The sequence below is a fragment of the Bacillus rossius genome, chromosome 1 (genome assembly GCF_032445375.1).
Source record: "Bacillus rossius redtenbacheri isolate Brsri chromosome 1, Brsri_v3, whole genome shotgun sequence".
Lineage (NCBI taxonomy): Eukaryota > Metazoa > Arthropoda > Insecta > Phasmatodea > Bacillidae > Bacillus > Bacillus rossius.
In genome coordinates, this window is record NC_086330.1 from 24,233,715 (window position 1) to 24,250,221 (window position 16,507).

General features: G+C 37.1%; 2 protein-coding genes across 3 annotated transcripts in view; both read right to left on the minus strand.

Annotated features, from left to right (window-relative positions):
* Positions 1-5,345, minus strand: part of LOC134533215 (choline transporter-like 2) — a 75,918-nt gene extending 70,573 nt beyond the window's left edge. The window contains exons 1-2 of one of the 2 annotated variants that reach the window (XM_063370611.1): positions 5,157-5,345; positions 4,983-5,065 (exon numbers count right to left, since the gene is read on the minus strand). In XM_063370611.1, the coding sequence (XP_063226681.1) occupies positions 4,983-5,004 (22 nt within the window). In that variant the 5' untranslated portion in view covers positions 5,005-5,065; positions 5,157-5,345. The remainder of the gene's footprint in view (positions 1-4,982; positions 5,066-5,156) is intronic. The other variant, XM_063370619.1, reaches the window with a different exon arrangement.
* Positions 5,346-8,355: 3,010 nt separating this feature from the next.
* On the minus strand, positions 8,356-16,478 carry LOC134533234 (negative elongation factor E). The gene is made up of 6 exons (XM_063370644.1): positions 16,328-16,478; positions 15,610-15,900; positions 13,047-13,243; positions 12,559-12,613; positions 11,321-11,432; positions 8,356-8,676 (listed from the first exon to the last, which is right to left on the minus strand). The coding sequence occupies exons 1-6, from the start codon at positions 16,406-16,408 to the stop codon at positions 8,567-8,569; spliced, it is 846 nt and encodes a 281-aa protein (XP_063226714.1). The 5' UTR covers positions 16,409-16,478; the 3' UTR covers positions 8,356-8,566.
* Between the last annotated feature and the right edge of the window lie 29 nt (positions 16,479-16,507).

Sequence of the window (16,507 nt, forward strand, 5' to 3'; positions counted from 1 at the left end):
ACATACATACATACACACACATATACATACACACACACATGCCACTAGGCTATTTGTAGCAAGCTTGCCTTTGTTGGTAGTACATAGCTGGCCAGTATTGGTTTCGCGCAGGTGTTTGTTATACCTGCACAAGCGACAACAGTGAACCACACGAGGTAAAGCGGTCACGTGTCCAAGTGTGTAACTTGCGCTGGAAAAATAAAAAATACCGACCAGTCCGCACAAATTCAATCCACCTATCAAAACAACCTAGAACGCAGGCATTAAAAAACGCGACGTCCAAGGTTGGGATTACAAACTATGCTAGGTCGTAAGGACACAAAACGCAACCAACGCAAGAAAACAACGATCAAAAAGCACGAAATTGGCTAAAACGTCACCAACACAAAAACATGGTAGTTTTAAAACTGTAGAAACAAAATTTCTTCCTGAACTCCTTTTGATAACGTGTGAAATATCAAATATTTGTATTATTTAAGTGTGGTTTATTTTCTCTGTGCGAAAGCCTAACAAATGAAAACGTTACATATTGAATAAAAACAAAACAGTAGCATTTCAAACACACAACTTCCGCAACTTAAAAGTTTTTCGTGATAAATCACTACGGGTTTACAGTTTACACCATTGGCGGATCCAGAAAAGGGGGGGGGGGGGGCATAGCGGCATGCACCCCCCCCCCCTCCCTGAACAATGAATAATTTTTGATTTTCCTAATCATAGTTTTCCAAAATTACTGAAGTAGTATTTTACTGCAGGGCTATATATAATAGGAAGTTTTTGAACCAGAAATCAAATGCACACGACTAAATAAGAGCTACAAAATTATTATTCAGCTTCCAACCCACTGTTAAATAGAGCAGTAAGCTAATTAGACCATACTAAACTTACTGTTCGGTATTTCAATTCTAAATAAACTAAACTAAAATTTATTAGAAAAATTATTTAGCCCCTCCCTGAGCCGCATTCTGGATGGATCCGCCTTTGGTTTACGCATTCATACTCATGGTTCACCTCGCCACTCGCCAGCATACGCGCATTCGTCCCCACACGTGAGTGACCGTTATGAACACGCGTCGAGTGTTCCGTCCACTAAGTCGAGGCGCGTGGACGGGGTCGTTATCACAACGCCGAACGTACAATTACGCCGAATACCATAACGCCGAATACCATAACGCCGAATGCCAAATTTACCGCAACGCCGACAGCTAGAAAACTACTGTGTACCACAACGCCGAAATACAGTAACGCCGAAAAATGTTGCTGCGTGGAAGGGGGGCCACAGGAGCAAAATGGAAAAAACAACTGAATGAATTTGTGTGCTAACTTTACCTAACCTAACCTTTGTGGTAGTCCTGCAATGACATTTTTCGGCGTTGTGGTACACAGTAGTTTTCTAGCTGTAGGCGTTGTAGTCAATTTGGCATTCGGCGTTATGGTATTCGGCGTTGTGGTGCGTCCCCCGCGTGGACGACGTGGACATTGTCGTTGTACCGTCGCGTCATCGACTAAGCACTCGATAAGTATCGATAACAATCTCCAAACCTTGGTACAATTAAAAAAAATTATAACACCCACTCCATTTTTTTCCCTCCAAAATATAATAAAATAATAATAATAAAACACGTCGCGAACTCAACAACGACCGTGTAAAAACTTTCGCCTCGTCCAGACTTTTCAACCTGTCTAAAACCCTTTCCCGGTGCGACATGACGAGCGTGCCGTCTACATAATTCACCTCGCCACTTGCATCGCGATTCAAACGCATGCTCAAATGAGGCTTTACATGTATACAGCAAATACACACGCTGAAACGCAAGAAGCTGAAATTTGGGGAAATACTTGTGTTGCTTTTTTGACGTCTTGCGTAACTTATTAACGGGAATTCCTAAAACTTGTTTGTTTACACCGCGACGCTGGCATGCATTATGTAATACTTGGGAAAACACTGCTCAACTCGCAGACTTTAGTAAAATGGACTACAGGATTCCAACTTTCCACGCCGAAAGTAGAAGTTGGCTATTACATGACAATATGACAATTTTAATTCACGTAATTTTACACTGGGGTCGATATTCTAAAACACCTTCCCTCCGTTACTGAAGCCAATGGAAACTGCAACTTTAGTGTCTTGGGCCGAGCATTTCCTCCAGTGGAAGCACGGCGCGGCGCGTCATTAGAACACGTCGTCATAAGGTTGGGTTCACAACTGGAATTTTTCTGTTAATTTTAGCCAATGAAATTTTGCAATGTATCCGACATCTGTTGATTCTAGTGGATAACTATATTAACTAATGTTTATCTAGTGACATCAAACCAGAAATGTGTGGACACAGTTTTTCAAAATATAAATTAATTTAGTTTATGTAACATTTTTAATTTTTTTAATTACATAAATCACTAGTGACATTTTTATAATATAATTAATTAATTTTTAAAGCTTGAATTAAACCAGCGCACTGTAATATCTGGACAATTTTTGCGCACGACCTACTGTTATTTTTTCAACTATTGTGCACCCAGCTTAACACCCACCAACACTCTCTCCCCCCCCCCCCCCCCCCCCACAAACAGCCCTTCCTTCAAGTTTGTCACTAAACGACATAGCCAGATGTTAAACGCATTAACTGGGGTCTGTAGAACCATTAAACTGGCAGCAGCAGGCACGGAATGTCTTTAGGCCCGGATTACAAACTGCGCATAACTCAAAAAGTTAAATAATTACGTTTAGGCCTGCGTTTCCACTCTCTGCATTGGAAGTGAAGAGTTCGGAAAACTTTTAAAGCTTCAGACTTTAAAGTGTATAAAAGGCAATAATGTTCTTATTTTATTATATGTATCACGATTTCATTTGTATGGTTGGTGACGTCTGGCGGCTTTCGTTTTTTTTTTATAAACGACCCTAGTGTTCTTGCGTTAGCTGAGTGTTGGACATTTGCGTGGGTTTAAACACGGCTTTGCTCGAGTAGTCAGCGAAGAGGGTTTTAAAATATGTGAATTATATAAATACATAAATGGGCACTGTTGCTATATTAGCAGTCATGTATTCTGTGGTTCAAAAACTGTGATTTTAGCTCTAAACCGAGGAGCCCATCCACTCTTATATACCCCAGGCCTCGAGAAATGTGTGGGGAAGTACGCGGTCACAAACGTGACAAATGTTGGATTCGAGGTAGTGGAAGTGGTCCAGGAAAAACCACAGACAGCCTCCGCCCCGTTTCCGCCCGGAATACGATCCTGATCGACAAAGTGTGGCGAAGGTCCGGCGTTAACACCCCCCCCCCCCCCCACGTAAGATTGGGTTGGGGGGGGGGGGGATATCACTAACTCCTACAAAATCGTAGCAACTGCATAAAGATTTTGGTTGAGATTAATCACCCATAACCAGGGCCGCAACTACGGGGGAGCAAGCGGGGCATACGCCTCGGGCGCAAAGCTGTGGGGGGCGCCGAAATCGCTTGCATTGTAATTCCTACAACTGGTAAAACGTTTTTTTAACTTGCATGCTAGGAATGTCTAATCTGATTTACAATATAACGTCTCAACATATTGAATGAACAAGTCTAGTGATTACACGGACTACTTTATGGACATAGTGGGTTCATGCATGGAAGGTACAGTAGCACAGAAACTGTTACATGTAGGTATGGAAAATGCTTAAATAGCACCATTTTTCCGTGGGAGGGCCCCCCGCTTTATTGGTGTGGTATGTGCAAACAAAGAGGGGGGGGGGGGGGGCCGCATGAATCCATTCATGCCCCGGGTGCCAGAGACTCTAGTTGCGGCCCTATCCATAACTCACAGTTTAGGGGATAGGTAAATAAACAAATTATTTAATCGCATATTTTACTACCAGGCCATACTTCCACAATTTGATACGCACGGCAGATACTCGAGGAATGAGGGTACTATTCACAAGTTGACGCGTGTAAGCTGCCATCGGCTTACTTGAATATAACCGATTGGAATTCGCAAACCCGATATGTGGCTAAGTATTTACCACTGGCTTCACATTCACTTTAAAATTATGTCTATTAAACTAATAGCCTACTCTACCCATTTTTTTTTTTTTTTTTTTTTTTTTTTTTAACCCATTACAGCAACTTGATTACCTACTGCTAACGGTAACACAAACGCCTACATCTAGTTACGGGATTGGTTGCAGAAGTGGTGAAAGGTCGGCTCACGCTAACAAAGCCTGTGTTTGTACAAACATACAATGCAGCTATTTAACGACAAGCTTTTTTCCTGGGGAAGTGAGTGAAGCTAACCTCCCGGGAATGGATGCGTTAACACAAATCCATGACAAACACGATCTTCCAGGGAGCCTTCAGGAATACTTTTCGGGACGGGCTATAGTGCAGAGAGGATGCAGTTGCAAAACATTCATTAAATAAGTCAGACATTGACCTTGCAATATTTACAAACTCATGATCTTTAATAATGAACTTTGAAAGTTTCATACAACTTTTCATGGAAGAAAAAATTAACACAAGACTTTAAGTAATCAGGTAAACATAAATATATGTACCCTCAATTAAAAACTCCAGAGGGACTGTCACCCTTGCAAACCTCACTCGTTATTAGGGTAACTGGACAACATTCACCTCTGTAAGTAGGTACATTAACTACTAAGCTCGTGTCAACAGTAAGTTGTAACTAAGTGTCATCTGAGACTACGCAGTTGCGTGTTTTCAAGCGCCGCTGATCGCAAAATCGCAGCCATATAAAGGTACAACGAAGAAAAAAAATATGCAGCGTTTGAAGTAAAAATTTTTATGAACTTTGAACGTCTCACAATTTGTTACCGTACATTATTTGTAATGCTGGGAGTAGAGAGCGGACACACATTCCTTGCTAAATCAGCGTGCCGCATTGGCTATCGCGGCGGTAACATAATATTATTTCGAGGCAGACGAGAAAGAAATTACACCACTAAGTTACTACAAACTTAGATTATCTAATAATTTTTAACTATAACTCACCATAATCTTTATCTTCCGACATCCTACTGTATTTATTTATTCAGTCAGCAGCACACACGCATGTGACAGCACGACTCAACTACCTGTTAGCAAACAAAACAAAAAGTTACAGAGATAAAAAATATACACTTTCAATGAACGTCACTAATTAAATAACAGTCAAATATTACTCACATATATCAGTCGCATCAAGGCATGGTAACTTATTCAACCCGTCCCCGTATTCTTTCAGGCACTGCTACAGACGCACAATTACTAATAGTACACCGCCAACTCGTGGCTAACGTAAAACAAAAAACAGAAGACAACCAGACAACGCTGAGAGTTCGTGTCATATCGTCCGTGTTCGTGCGCACTCGTAGCGGAAGCACCGCCCAGTACTACCACACGTACCAGGTATCTCGTGGATCTACCAGAATACGTGTGTACTATGGTACACGTACCAGAAATATTTTATTCTAGTACGCTAAATATATTGGGAAACCTTCTTTTCACAGACGTGAGAGCCAATCGCCCGATCGTTTGCAATTTCGGTTTTTTTTTTTTGTTCATTGAAGCTCATGATAACTAATGGTCAATGAGGTTATGTTAGCTACATTATAAATACTTTAAAACATTGTCGACGAATTGATTTGGATAGGATAGCTACATTAAAGATACTGTGAAATCATTTAAACGGTTTCCTAGCCCTGGATAGCTACATTTAAAAAGTTATTTGCTAAGCAACCATAAAATGATTTTACAGTATTTTTAATGTAGCTATTCTTACCTAATATAACCAACCATCCACAATGTTTTAAAGTATTTATAATGTAGCTAACCTATCCTAATCGACCACAAAATTTAATGCCACACCGGTTTATACAATGAGATAGAACGGGAAAAAAAAAGTGATCATGAACTTCGGGTGTGGCTCTCTCGTTTGTGAAAAGAAGGCTTTCCAAAAATATTAGTCAGTCCTGCAACCATGGTGGTTTGGTTGCTTGTTGGTTGTTGCTTAGTGCATGATTAGCTGCATTGTGCAAAATACCTACCAGTTTATGCTTATAATGCACTTGTAAAAATTAATTTTCGTTGACTCAGCATTGTTTAAGTTGTCAGTGTTTTAGCAAGCCTTTCTGAGGGTGCATGTGTATCTAGCTCAAAACAGAAGGGGAGAGAAGCATTTTTCATTATTCAACCTCTTTCATGGGGATAATGGTCCATGGTGCCATATAATAACAAAAGAAAGAACATCTTTTACAAAAAAAAAAAATTTTAAACAATACTTTGTGAGGATTAGTTAGAAATTATTTAACTACAGCTCCTTGCTCCTTGTTTACAAAAAAAGTGAGCAAGTCTTACAGTACTTGCCAGAGATGTGCAACATCTTAACACGGTAACGAGCCAATTCATGTGTTCTAATATTGCAAATACTCCTATAATACAAAACTCGGACACAAATATTAATGTAGAACAATTAAAAAATAATGCATAGCATTCTAAATATACTCAAATTGTGTTTTCAACTACATCCGCACCTACCGCTACAATTTTCTTCTAAAGCAGCTACGTCAACTATTGAATAATTTGATTTGCAGGCAGATTTTAAACTATATAATGAAACTGCTCAGATAAAAAGTGAAAAAGACTTGAGCAAATACTAATCCCAGCTTTGGATCTGATTTTCAACAAAGGAATTTTATTAAATTACTGCCTATCTTGTTAAAATTCATTAAACTTTAATACTACAGAGTTTCCCTTTGACTTTGTGAACTTTGTGGATCGTATTATCTTTGAAAGATTTGTGCAATGGGAGTGCATGACTTGATGTAAGTTTTTGGACATACGCCATTGCTATGAACTTTTTCTGTTGAAGAAAAACTAAAAACTAAAAAATAAATAAATAAATAAAACCCCAAAAAAGACAAAAAACACAAAATTAAGCAAAAAATTGCTGTTGTCAACAAGGACATAAACAACACAAAATATTCCGTAACAGGAATATGGTCAACAAAACAAAGAAAAACAAAGAAAAATGTACTAAGAGAACGAAAAATCTTTCAAAGATAATAAATGGTTTTTGGCAAATATCCAAAATACACTCGCTTCTCTCATGTCGTTTAGCATTTTTTTCTCAAGGTTAATTCCTTGCTGCAGTATATACAGCAATGTTTTGATATAGCTACAGGCAACTATTACTAGAGTCGCATCTGTGTTTCCGTACCACATGCGTCTCTGCCTGAGGATGGGAGCAGATAGCAGTTCCCGAAACGTCGCTTGTTTCTGTTTTGATAAAACTTTTGTGTTGGTTTCGTCTTTTCATTTTGTCGTGTTTTTGTCTCGTTTCAACTGTTGTGCTGAATTATTTTGGGTTCAATATTTTTGTGCTGTCATCATTTGTGGGGTTTTTTTTATCGTTCTATTCTGTTTTGGAAAACTATTGTGTTTGTTTCGTCTTTTCGTTTTGTCGGGTTTTTGTTTCGTTTCAACCGCTGTGCTGAATTTTTTTGGGTTCCATATTTCTGTGTCGTCATCATTTGTGGTTTTTTTTTTTTCGTTCTCTTAGTACATTTTTCTTTGTTTTTCTTTGTTTTGTTGACCATATTCCTGTTACGGAATATTTTGTGTTGGTTATATCCTTGTTGACAACAGCAATTTGTGGATCGTGCCATCTGCCACAGGTGACAGCATTATGGTTACACAAATCCTTTCCATGCGACTTACAATCCATTCGCAAAATTACTCCTATCTAATGCCATATACTGAGAGCTAAGAAGTTACACAAAAAAAACCTTAATAACCATTTATGTTTTATATATTCTTTCCACTTTGTAAGGGGGCTCACTGCCCCCCCCCTCCCCTGAAATCTATTATGCAGCTACCTTTAAAATATTTCTTTTCCTACACTAATGATATTTTAAACCATGTTGAGCAGTGATGTTTTCCACTGTCAGCAAGACTATAATCTAACAGATTCTAAAGTACCAGATGTTCTTGAGTTTTTTAAAACATACACAAAATCTTGTGGTACAGCTTTTATACTGCATCTTATGTGTTGAAGTCAGCATTCAAGGACTGTTCCAATTAGTTATTACGACAGTTGTTGCAGCCATGAAATAATCAGATGGTTTACCTTGGCGGCCACAGGGCGAGGCTTGTCGAATTATGCATATTACCTAGACTAAAATTGTATAAAAGCTTGGGAAGCTGTTACATAAGCCCAGGCAAGACAACCATTTAGATAAATCTCTTAAGAACTGAAGTTATCAAAAAACCAATTAAAAATCCAAGATAGCTGGAACATCATTTACTAAAAGTAATGTAGCCATACAGTTTTCTGAAAACCTAGTAAATCTACTGGAATAAAAACAAGGCAAAAAAAATTGGTAGCTTGTAAAGTTTCTCTTCACGGAATACCAGTGAATAATTTATTTACAGCTTTGAGATCTTACAAAAATACACACAAACTCATACAAAATAAGATAGGTTTTTTTTTTTTACTTAAATGCATTTCTGATTCCTTCCTGTGACTCACAATGACAATATTACACAGTTTAAAACCTTGAATGAAGTTGCTTAACTTTAAATCAATTATCATCACATCATTCAGTGCTGGCTGCAGCCTCAGCTGGGTCGTCACCGAAAAAGAAATCATCGTAAACGACCATGCTCCGTTTGTCTTTGTGGCTTCCTTTCTGCGAGTGGCTCGCCGCTGGAACAAACGCATGACACGAACATAGTTCAAGCACCTAACTGCTCCAGCACTTTTCCACCCACTTTTTAACAAACACACATGAACAATGATGAAACGTAAGCCTTTCAAGTGCTACATTTATAATCAAAATTTACCTAACACACTGGCTATTTCATTTACGCAATATATAACAGAGAAATTGCGAAATGTATTTTTGGTACAAAACTACACATGGTAAACTGAAGTATAACAAATAACGATAAATTGCTAAAATAATCTTATGAACACTATAATATGTAAATTTTTTTGGTTAACTTACTAAAATATATTACATATGGTATTATTATAACTGAAAACTTGTAAATTACAATCGTAGAATATTATTTATCTAACTGCCATCAAGTTAAGAGACACAATATTTCATGCTTTATCGAGTAATACAATGACTATAAACATTAAAGACATTTTAAAAAACTCAAATACTTACCATTATTATTTGCTCAATTATAAAGGCACTAATTTCTACACTTAAAGCATTTTAATATAAAAGTAATTGTATTTAACAGAAGACACTATACAGAATTGCAGAATTCAATAAAGTAGGGTAAAAAAAAATTATATCTCTGTTCCATCAGTCCTCTTAAAAATTAATAAATAAGTTGCAAACTTTAATTTTCTTCAACAAGTTCATCATATCATTCAATAAATTTTTCAAAACAGTAAGATATTTTCTCAACTCATTTAAGAACATACACAGTCAAGTATTTTACATTCTACATCAACATCATACAACATATGTATGCAAATAAGCTAGAGCTGTACCGACTCACAAAATTTTGCCGATATGCCGATATAACTGTTGCCGATTCACGGATTCCGAACCGATACAGGAAAAAAAAAACAGATTTTGGTTAAACATTTTTTATACTTTTGCTAGATACCCCTAATAACTCATTCTAAGAAAAGCATGCAATGCAAATGCATAGGTATTTAAGTTTATAAACGGAACATAACCTCTCCTTTTAACTCTTTTTTTTTTTAGCTTGTTTTTAATGTTGACGACCCGTTAGTTGCTTAGTGGAACATTAATTTACTAATGGAGGCTGGAAAATTTAGTTATGAAATAAGTAATTATATAAAATAAGATTATTTAATAATAGGTAACTATGAAATATATTGATTCACAAAATACAAAGTTCAAAAAATGAATTTAAAATGTGCAACGAGACTTTGTACTTGTTTACAATTCAAGAACGGGAATTCCAATACCATTTTAACGCGTACAGCGGCGAAAATTTACGGTACCAAACATTTAGGCCTATATGGAAATGTGTTTCATGTGGTCGCTTTGCATGGAAAACAGAAAAATTAATTTACATTATGTGAAGTTCCATATTATTTAGTTATTATTTTTATTTAATTTTTAAATCTATACGTAAGTTATTTAAAAAAAGTCTCCGTCACAATATTACGAATATTTCTTTGCAGTCCAAGCTATTGGTATTTCCTGTTTTTATAGTGATAGCCATGCTCTAAATAAAGCACATTGTTGTTCTATATAACTTTAACGTAGCCTACTGGTGATATATTTATTTACAATGCAATATATTCAAGAACGTTATTAAAATATAGGATTTTTAAGTTTGATTAGTATGCTGGCATACGTAGCTAAGAAATGATGCAATTTCAAAATATGTTGTAGTACGAAAAGTGAAAATTGTAGGTACTTGTATATTTTTATTTTATGACAGGAACTTTCATTTTTCAATAATATCGGCCTAAAATTAACAAGTGTATCGTGAATCGGCAGAAACGCCGATTCAAATAAATATAGGCAAAATCGGTCTCCGCCGAATCGTATCGGTACTGCTCTAAAATAAGCTACTGCTCCAATCTCTATAAGCTTTTCTTTCCCTATGAACTTGAAAGTCAGTATTAAAATATTTTCCTGAAATTAAATGTTAACACTATAAAGTTTCCGCGCACGTTAGACGTGCAAAAATATTCATCTGAAACATTTTAAAACACATATTACAACACAAAGTATATGTATGTATATTTGATAGTGCTTAAACAACTGAAATCAGTCTGAAAATCCTTTCTACAAATAAACGCTAACCTTATTGAGCTGATTCAAAATTATAATTATTATAGTATAATGTTATTAAAAAAAAATGTAAAATTTTACCACTGTGCAAACATATTGTTTTACTATTTAATTTTAATATATATATTTTTGAATCTTATGTAGCTAGTCCAATTAATTTGCAAAGATGTTCACTGGGCCTCCCGGGTTATACCTTTACTTACATTCTTCTCACAGCTGAGGCATTTTTTTCTACTCCGGTAAAATGTATACCTAAATGGATTAGAGTTTAACGTTCCTTCGAATCCCAAGACAAGAGGCCACACTAAAAAAATCATATCGTACACGCCCGACGAGGACTGCTGCTGACGATTCCACTTTCTTCCATCGTGCTGTGAGTTGTTTCAACTCAGCTTGTACTGCGGCACATCCTATTGTACGTGACGTTTGAACAGCATCCAACAAAATCGTCGATATATCCTTTGATTAATTTATTGCCCAATTTTATGTATCATTGAACGGTATGTACTCAAGTTAGTGTATTGTGCATGTAAAAATTCATATAACGTCACCTACCGATGGTGGACCAGGTGGAGGATGAAGACGCATCGTTGATTGGCTGGATGACGGGTTGTCGCCTGGCCAGCGACACTTTCAGCGGCACTCCGGATGCCATGCTGCCATCCAGCTGAAAGTAGTTACAGCACTCTGTGCAGGCTGCTTGTTCGAAACAAACTGCTGGTTGAAACCTCCGTGGCAGTGTTTGCCACCACAAAGGAAACACTTTTCTTTTTTTTATTACATGTTCATTTTAAGAAGTTGTTTCACATGCGCAGCAACTTTGTGGTGTCAAAGTCTACTAGCAAAGTGATCACGCAGATTCTGTTGCAAATAGATTATTTTTAACTAAACATAGAGAGAAAGAGATAATGCCCTTAATGGCATTAAAAAAAAAAACATTTCAAGCAATAACTCAAATTTAAAACTGTACTAGGCCCTTCTTTTGTTGCCTTACCAACTTGTATACTACCTAATTATAACCAATCTCGTGCATGGATGCTTGAAATATCCCAACTTTGTAATAGAAAAACTTAATATCGTAATAAAATCTTGCATTCTCCTATTATTTGATTATTTTTTTGTAACAAGATACAACTAACTAAAATATAATTTCTATTAACATTATCTTTGAAAAAAAAAAAAAAAATACATAACATGATAAAAAAAGTCTCGTTCATACAACAACAAAATGAACATGTATAACTAAGGACAAGATTATATGGTGAATTGTGATAAAACCGAAATAACAATGAAAATCATCTCAATACACCACATAACACCGAAGTGCTAGTTAAAACACCACAATAGCACCAAAATAAAGTAAAATCAAGAAAATAAGCTGCACTTAACCAAAACTTAATTCAAATCACAAAAAAAGTAATCTTTATATGTTTCAAATTCAAGGCATGTCATTACTTCCAAGACAAAAACTGTACCAAAATACATAGATCAGAAAAAAATAATAAAATTTGTTTTATTCTACACCTCTTCTAGAATCTCTTTAAACCACAAACGCTCTCCAATTTATTTTAATCGTTCTGAATATATCTGTTTTAGAAAAATTTATTGCACATTATTTTATCGTAAAAATAGAGCATACAAGTACAATGTTTTAGTGGAGTAAGTATTACAAAACAGTATTTATAAAAATATAAACTATAACACCAAAATCTTTTTTTTTTAAAAATGAAACCAGACTAAAAATAAAACCATAATATCTTGTCCCTAATAACAACTGAAATAGTGTGTCATACCTCACTTATGGCTCGTTCTGCCGACTCAACTTTGTCAAACGTCACAAAGCCTCGACTGAAAACAGAAAGTGAAATCAGAATGCAGAATGGATACATACTGGAAATTTTAAATTGCAAATATTATACAATCATCATGTTAAGACAACAAAAAATAAACAAATGTAGTTTAAATTAAATACCAAGCAAAGTCCTAAAATTTACTTTAATGCAAAACTTATAATTATTTTACCATTTGGAAGAAAAACATTTTTATTTAACATCAATTTTTTTTTCTTGCAGTTGATAAGGCCTAACAGTAGTAAGTAATTACTATGTAATATGTTCAAAGTGTTCAGGCATAAAGGATAGGCTACAATATGAAGTCTTTGCTATTACATATTCTTTCCAACCAACCTCACTTAACTACAGAATCTTATTTATTCTGGTGACTAATCAATCCGTAATCATGTTATTTAAAAAAAAATAAAAAAAAAAGTTCTGCAGCATACTTCTTTTCCACCTCCACAGTCACGTTGACGATATTCCCGCACGAATCAAATGCCTTCTTGAGGGAGTCCTCGGTTATCTTGTAGCCGGAGACGAATATGGTGTTGCCTTGGCGGGGCTTGTCCACCCGGCCGTCTCGCTTCTCGCTGAGCCCCCTCTCTTCGCGGTCCCTCGCTGACACGAAACTCTCGTAGAGGTTCTGCAACACCACAATAACTCGCTGGCACATGCAGTCACTGTATCAACATGGTTCAGTTACAATTATCTTGGAAATAACAGTGATAGAAACATGTAACTATTGTATAGCATCTGATGTCTTTTACACAAAGAGTAAGGCTTGAATATTTAAAATAAGCAGAGTAAATTTATAAGATGTCTTTGCAAAAAAATGGGTGCGTGTACTTAGGTACGCGCGTGAGAAGTTATACTTCTTTGGCATCATTAAAAAATAGTTTTTAATTGCATGCAAATAATTCTCCATGGTAGCGTTAAACGTTTAACGCAACCTTGTTGGAAGTCGCATTACAATTACCGTATATACTCGTGTATAGCGCGCCCTTTTTTCCCCTCAAGTAAAGGAAAAAAATAAGGATGCGCACTATACACGGAAAAAAAAAGTTTGGTGGTGGGGGGGCGGGGAGGAGTGGAAGTCGTTAACTGCCGGGTGACGGGTGACGTTTCTGGCCAGCCCCCACACATACGCACAAGCAACAAGGCCTCTGTTTCACACATGCACACGCGCAAGCTCGCACATCATGGTCTCTTGTTTATTTTTAGACCTCCCCCCTTTACAGAAAGCCAGCTCAGAAGCTAGTAAAAAGAGAGAGAGAGAAAGAGAGAATGTTGTCACCAGTTCCCTCCCCCCCCCCCCCTTGCCACCTTCTTCGCTTCCTCCATTCCTAGTCCCAGCAGCGACCGGTGAGTCATCTAGTTCTCCGCGCCAGCTTAGCAACGTAGCGCGGCACGCCTCCCTCCCTTTTTTCCTTCCACGTACCAGTTGTGACGATATATGGCTTCATTATCTTCCGTTTACACAGCAGAGTTTATGTATTTTCCTGACGCATCATTACACATCAATTTAAATAATCAGGTACCACAAAATGTTAGTAAAATTTATTTATGGGAAAAAAAAAATTTCAATTTTTTTTTCTTTGGAATTAGTTGCAAAAATCGTGGTGCGCGCTATACACGAGGGCGCGCTATACACGAGTAAATACGGTATAACTTAAAAAAAACTGTCTACTTATTATAGGACTAAATAAAAAACGAAATATGTAAAAGATATATATTTTATTTGGAATTAAGAAAGAGTGCAAGGTGAATTGTCATTATGTCACTATCATCCTCTCCGCGTACCATTTAACTGCAGTAAACAGTATAGGTAATGCTGGCTACCTTGATAACCTGTCTATTGTCAAATAAATTAGGATACTGCACTTTTTTTTAGTATAACCTTCAGTTACAAATGATTTACATTACTTTTTTATAACCATACATCCAAAGGCCCTATAAAAATATTTTACACAACCAAAATGGGTTAAAGTTCCATAACTTGTATCTAATTTTAAAACTAGATGTTAATACCATAATCCTGTACGGGTATAGTGATCCTGTATTACATGATGCTTGCTGTTTTAATTTAGTAGCCTACGTCAAAAGATACTAAATATAACCAAAACTTGTGAAATAATAAAAAAAATGATCGTTAAGTTAAATACGGAAAATAAAATCACACAAACCCTGCCATAATGTTTGTATTAGGAAAGTCAAGTTTTGTTTGGTCAAGATCAGCAAGCATCATGTACCACAGGTTCAATACAGGATCATGCCATCAGGATAAAAGGGAAAACTTGGATACGTAATGCAGAACAATTAACTCAAAATGCTTTCAGCACGGGTGGTATGCGTGTCCTCTTTGAGACCCACCGGCTGAACGAAAATGTATGCAAAGGTGTTCAATTCGGTATCATGAGCGGCAATGAAAAAACTTAAGTTAAGCCCACCGCACATGGTACAATATTTTCTACTAGTTTGCTTACTAGAATGCTTACTGGTTTCTGTACTGTGTAGGCTACAAGCTGAAACACTAGGTGTGCAACAAGTTTCTGCTGCACACGATTCTAGCTGCCTTACTAGTTTTGTGAAGAGAATATTCTCCACAACAAATTTTTATTATGATAATTCACATTTTTTACTGCATACTCACAAGGCTCTTCTTTGTATGCATTTATTAAAACGAGGAGTTGGACACTATTCCACTTCTTTCCGTCCATGTTTATCACGACATGCGCACTTAAAAGTGTAAACAACCCCTCATGCTGTTTTCGTGAGTTCTGATTAGACACTCCTTAAATATTGGAACACACCAAGCAACGAAAATAGGACGCAGTCTATTACGCTAAACCAGTAGCCCAGCTAGTACAGCTGCTAGTATCCAGTTTGAATTCGAGTGAAGAAACTAGTAGTAGAGCCAGTACGACTCCTAGCTTACAATATTGTAAGGAATATTGTACCGTGTGCGGCGGGCTTTAGACCAACGATACACGTTTCAGTGGTGTTGGGAACCTTGACTTTGGGCCGGTTGTCCTCGGCGTCCTCCGGGTGGGTGGCGGAGAACGGCTGGTAGCCGCTCACGGTCCGCTCGGCTCCCGACAGCTTCCTCTCCAGGCCGCGCGGTCTCTTGAAGCCCGCCTGCTCGGTGCGCTTGGGCGCCTTGGTGATTGCCGTGATGGCCCCCGACTTGATCAGCTTCTTGGCCACCTCGCGGGCGTCCCGGGCCTCCGCCGGTCGCTTGGGCAGCTGCGGCGTCCTCTCCGGCTCCGGGCGCGGCGACTTCAGGGCCTGCAGCGCCTTTTTCTGCACAGCAAGGCTCGGGAGAGTTCCCTCCCTGATGGCTACAATTACACTACGCAAACACATATAGTACAATCCTTAGACTTTTACCTCAATATTTAAAAAAGGAGAGGTAGAATAATGAAATACCTTTTGGAAAATGGCTCAAAGGAATTGGTTGTGTTTGTGACGTAAAGCTGTAGGATTGCCAAAATATATTTGATTTTGAAAATATGTATAAAACTTGGAGGAACATTGTTCCCCGGAGCAATTGTTCTGAGTATCAAATCGAAATATATTTTAAAGAAAAAGATTAAAATAACGTAAGTAGTTGAATGTGTTTGTGATGCGAAACTCTTATCATAGCCAATTATATTGCTAATATGAATATATACTGGATACGCAGAAAGGAACAAATATCAATTTTATTTATTTACAAATAAAAACAAACCTTTTTTTTCAGTTTGGCATATTTAGTCTGTAGCATTAATTCTTCCTCCGTCAAATTTGAAGGAAAATGCAGATAGACCATCGTTTTATCAAATCACAAAACAAATGTAAGAAGATAAACAATTTAAATGAAAACAAAGGCATAGACTAACAGTGTAATAGACTATTAACCGTACAGGTT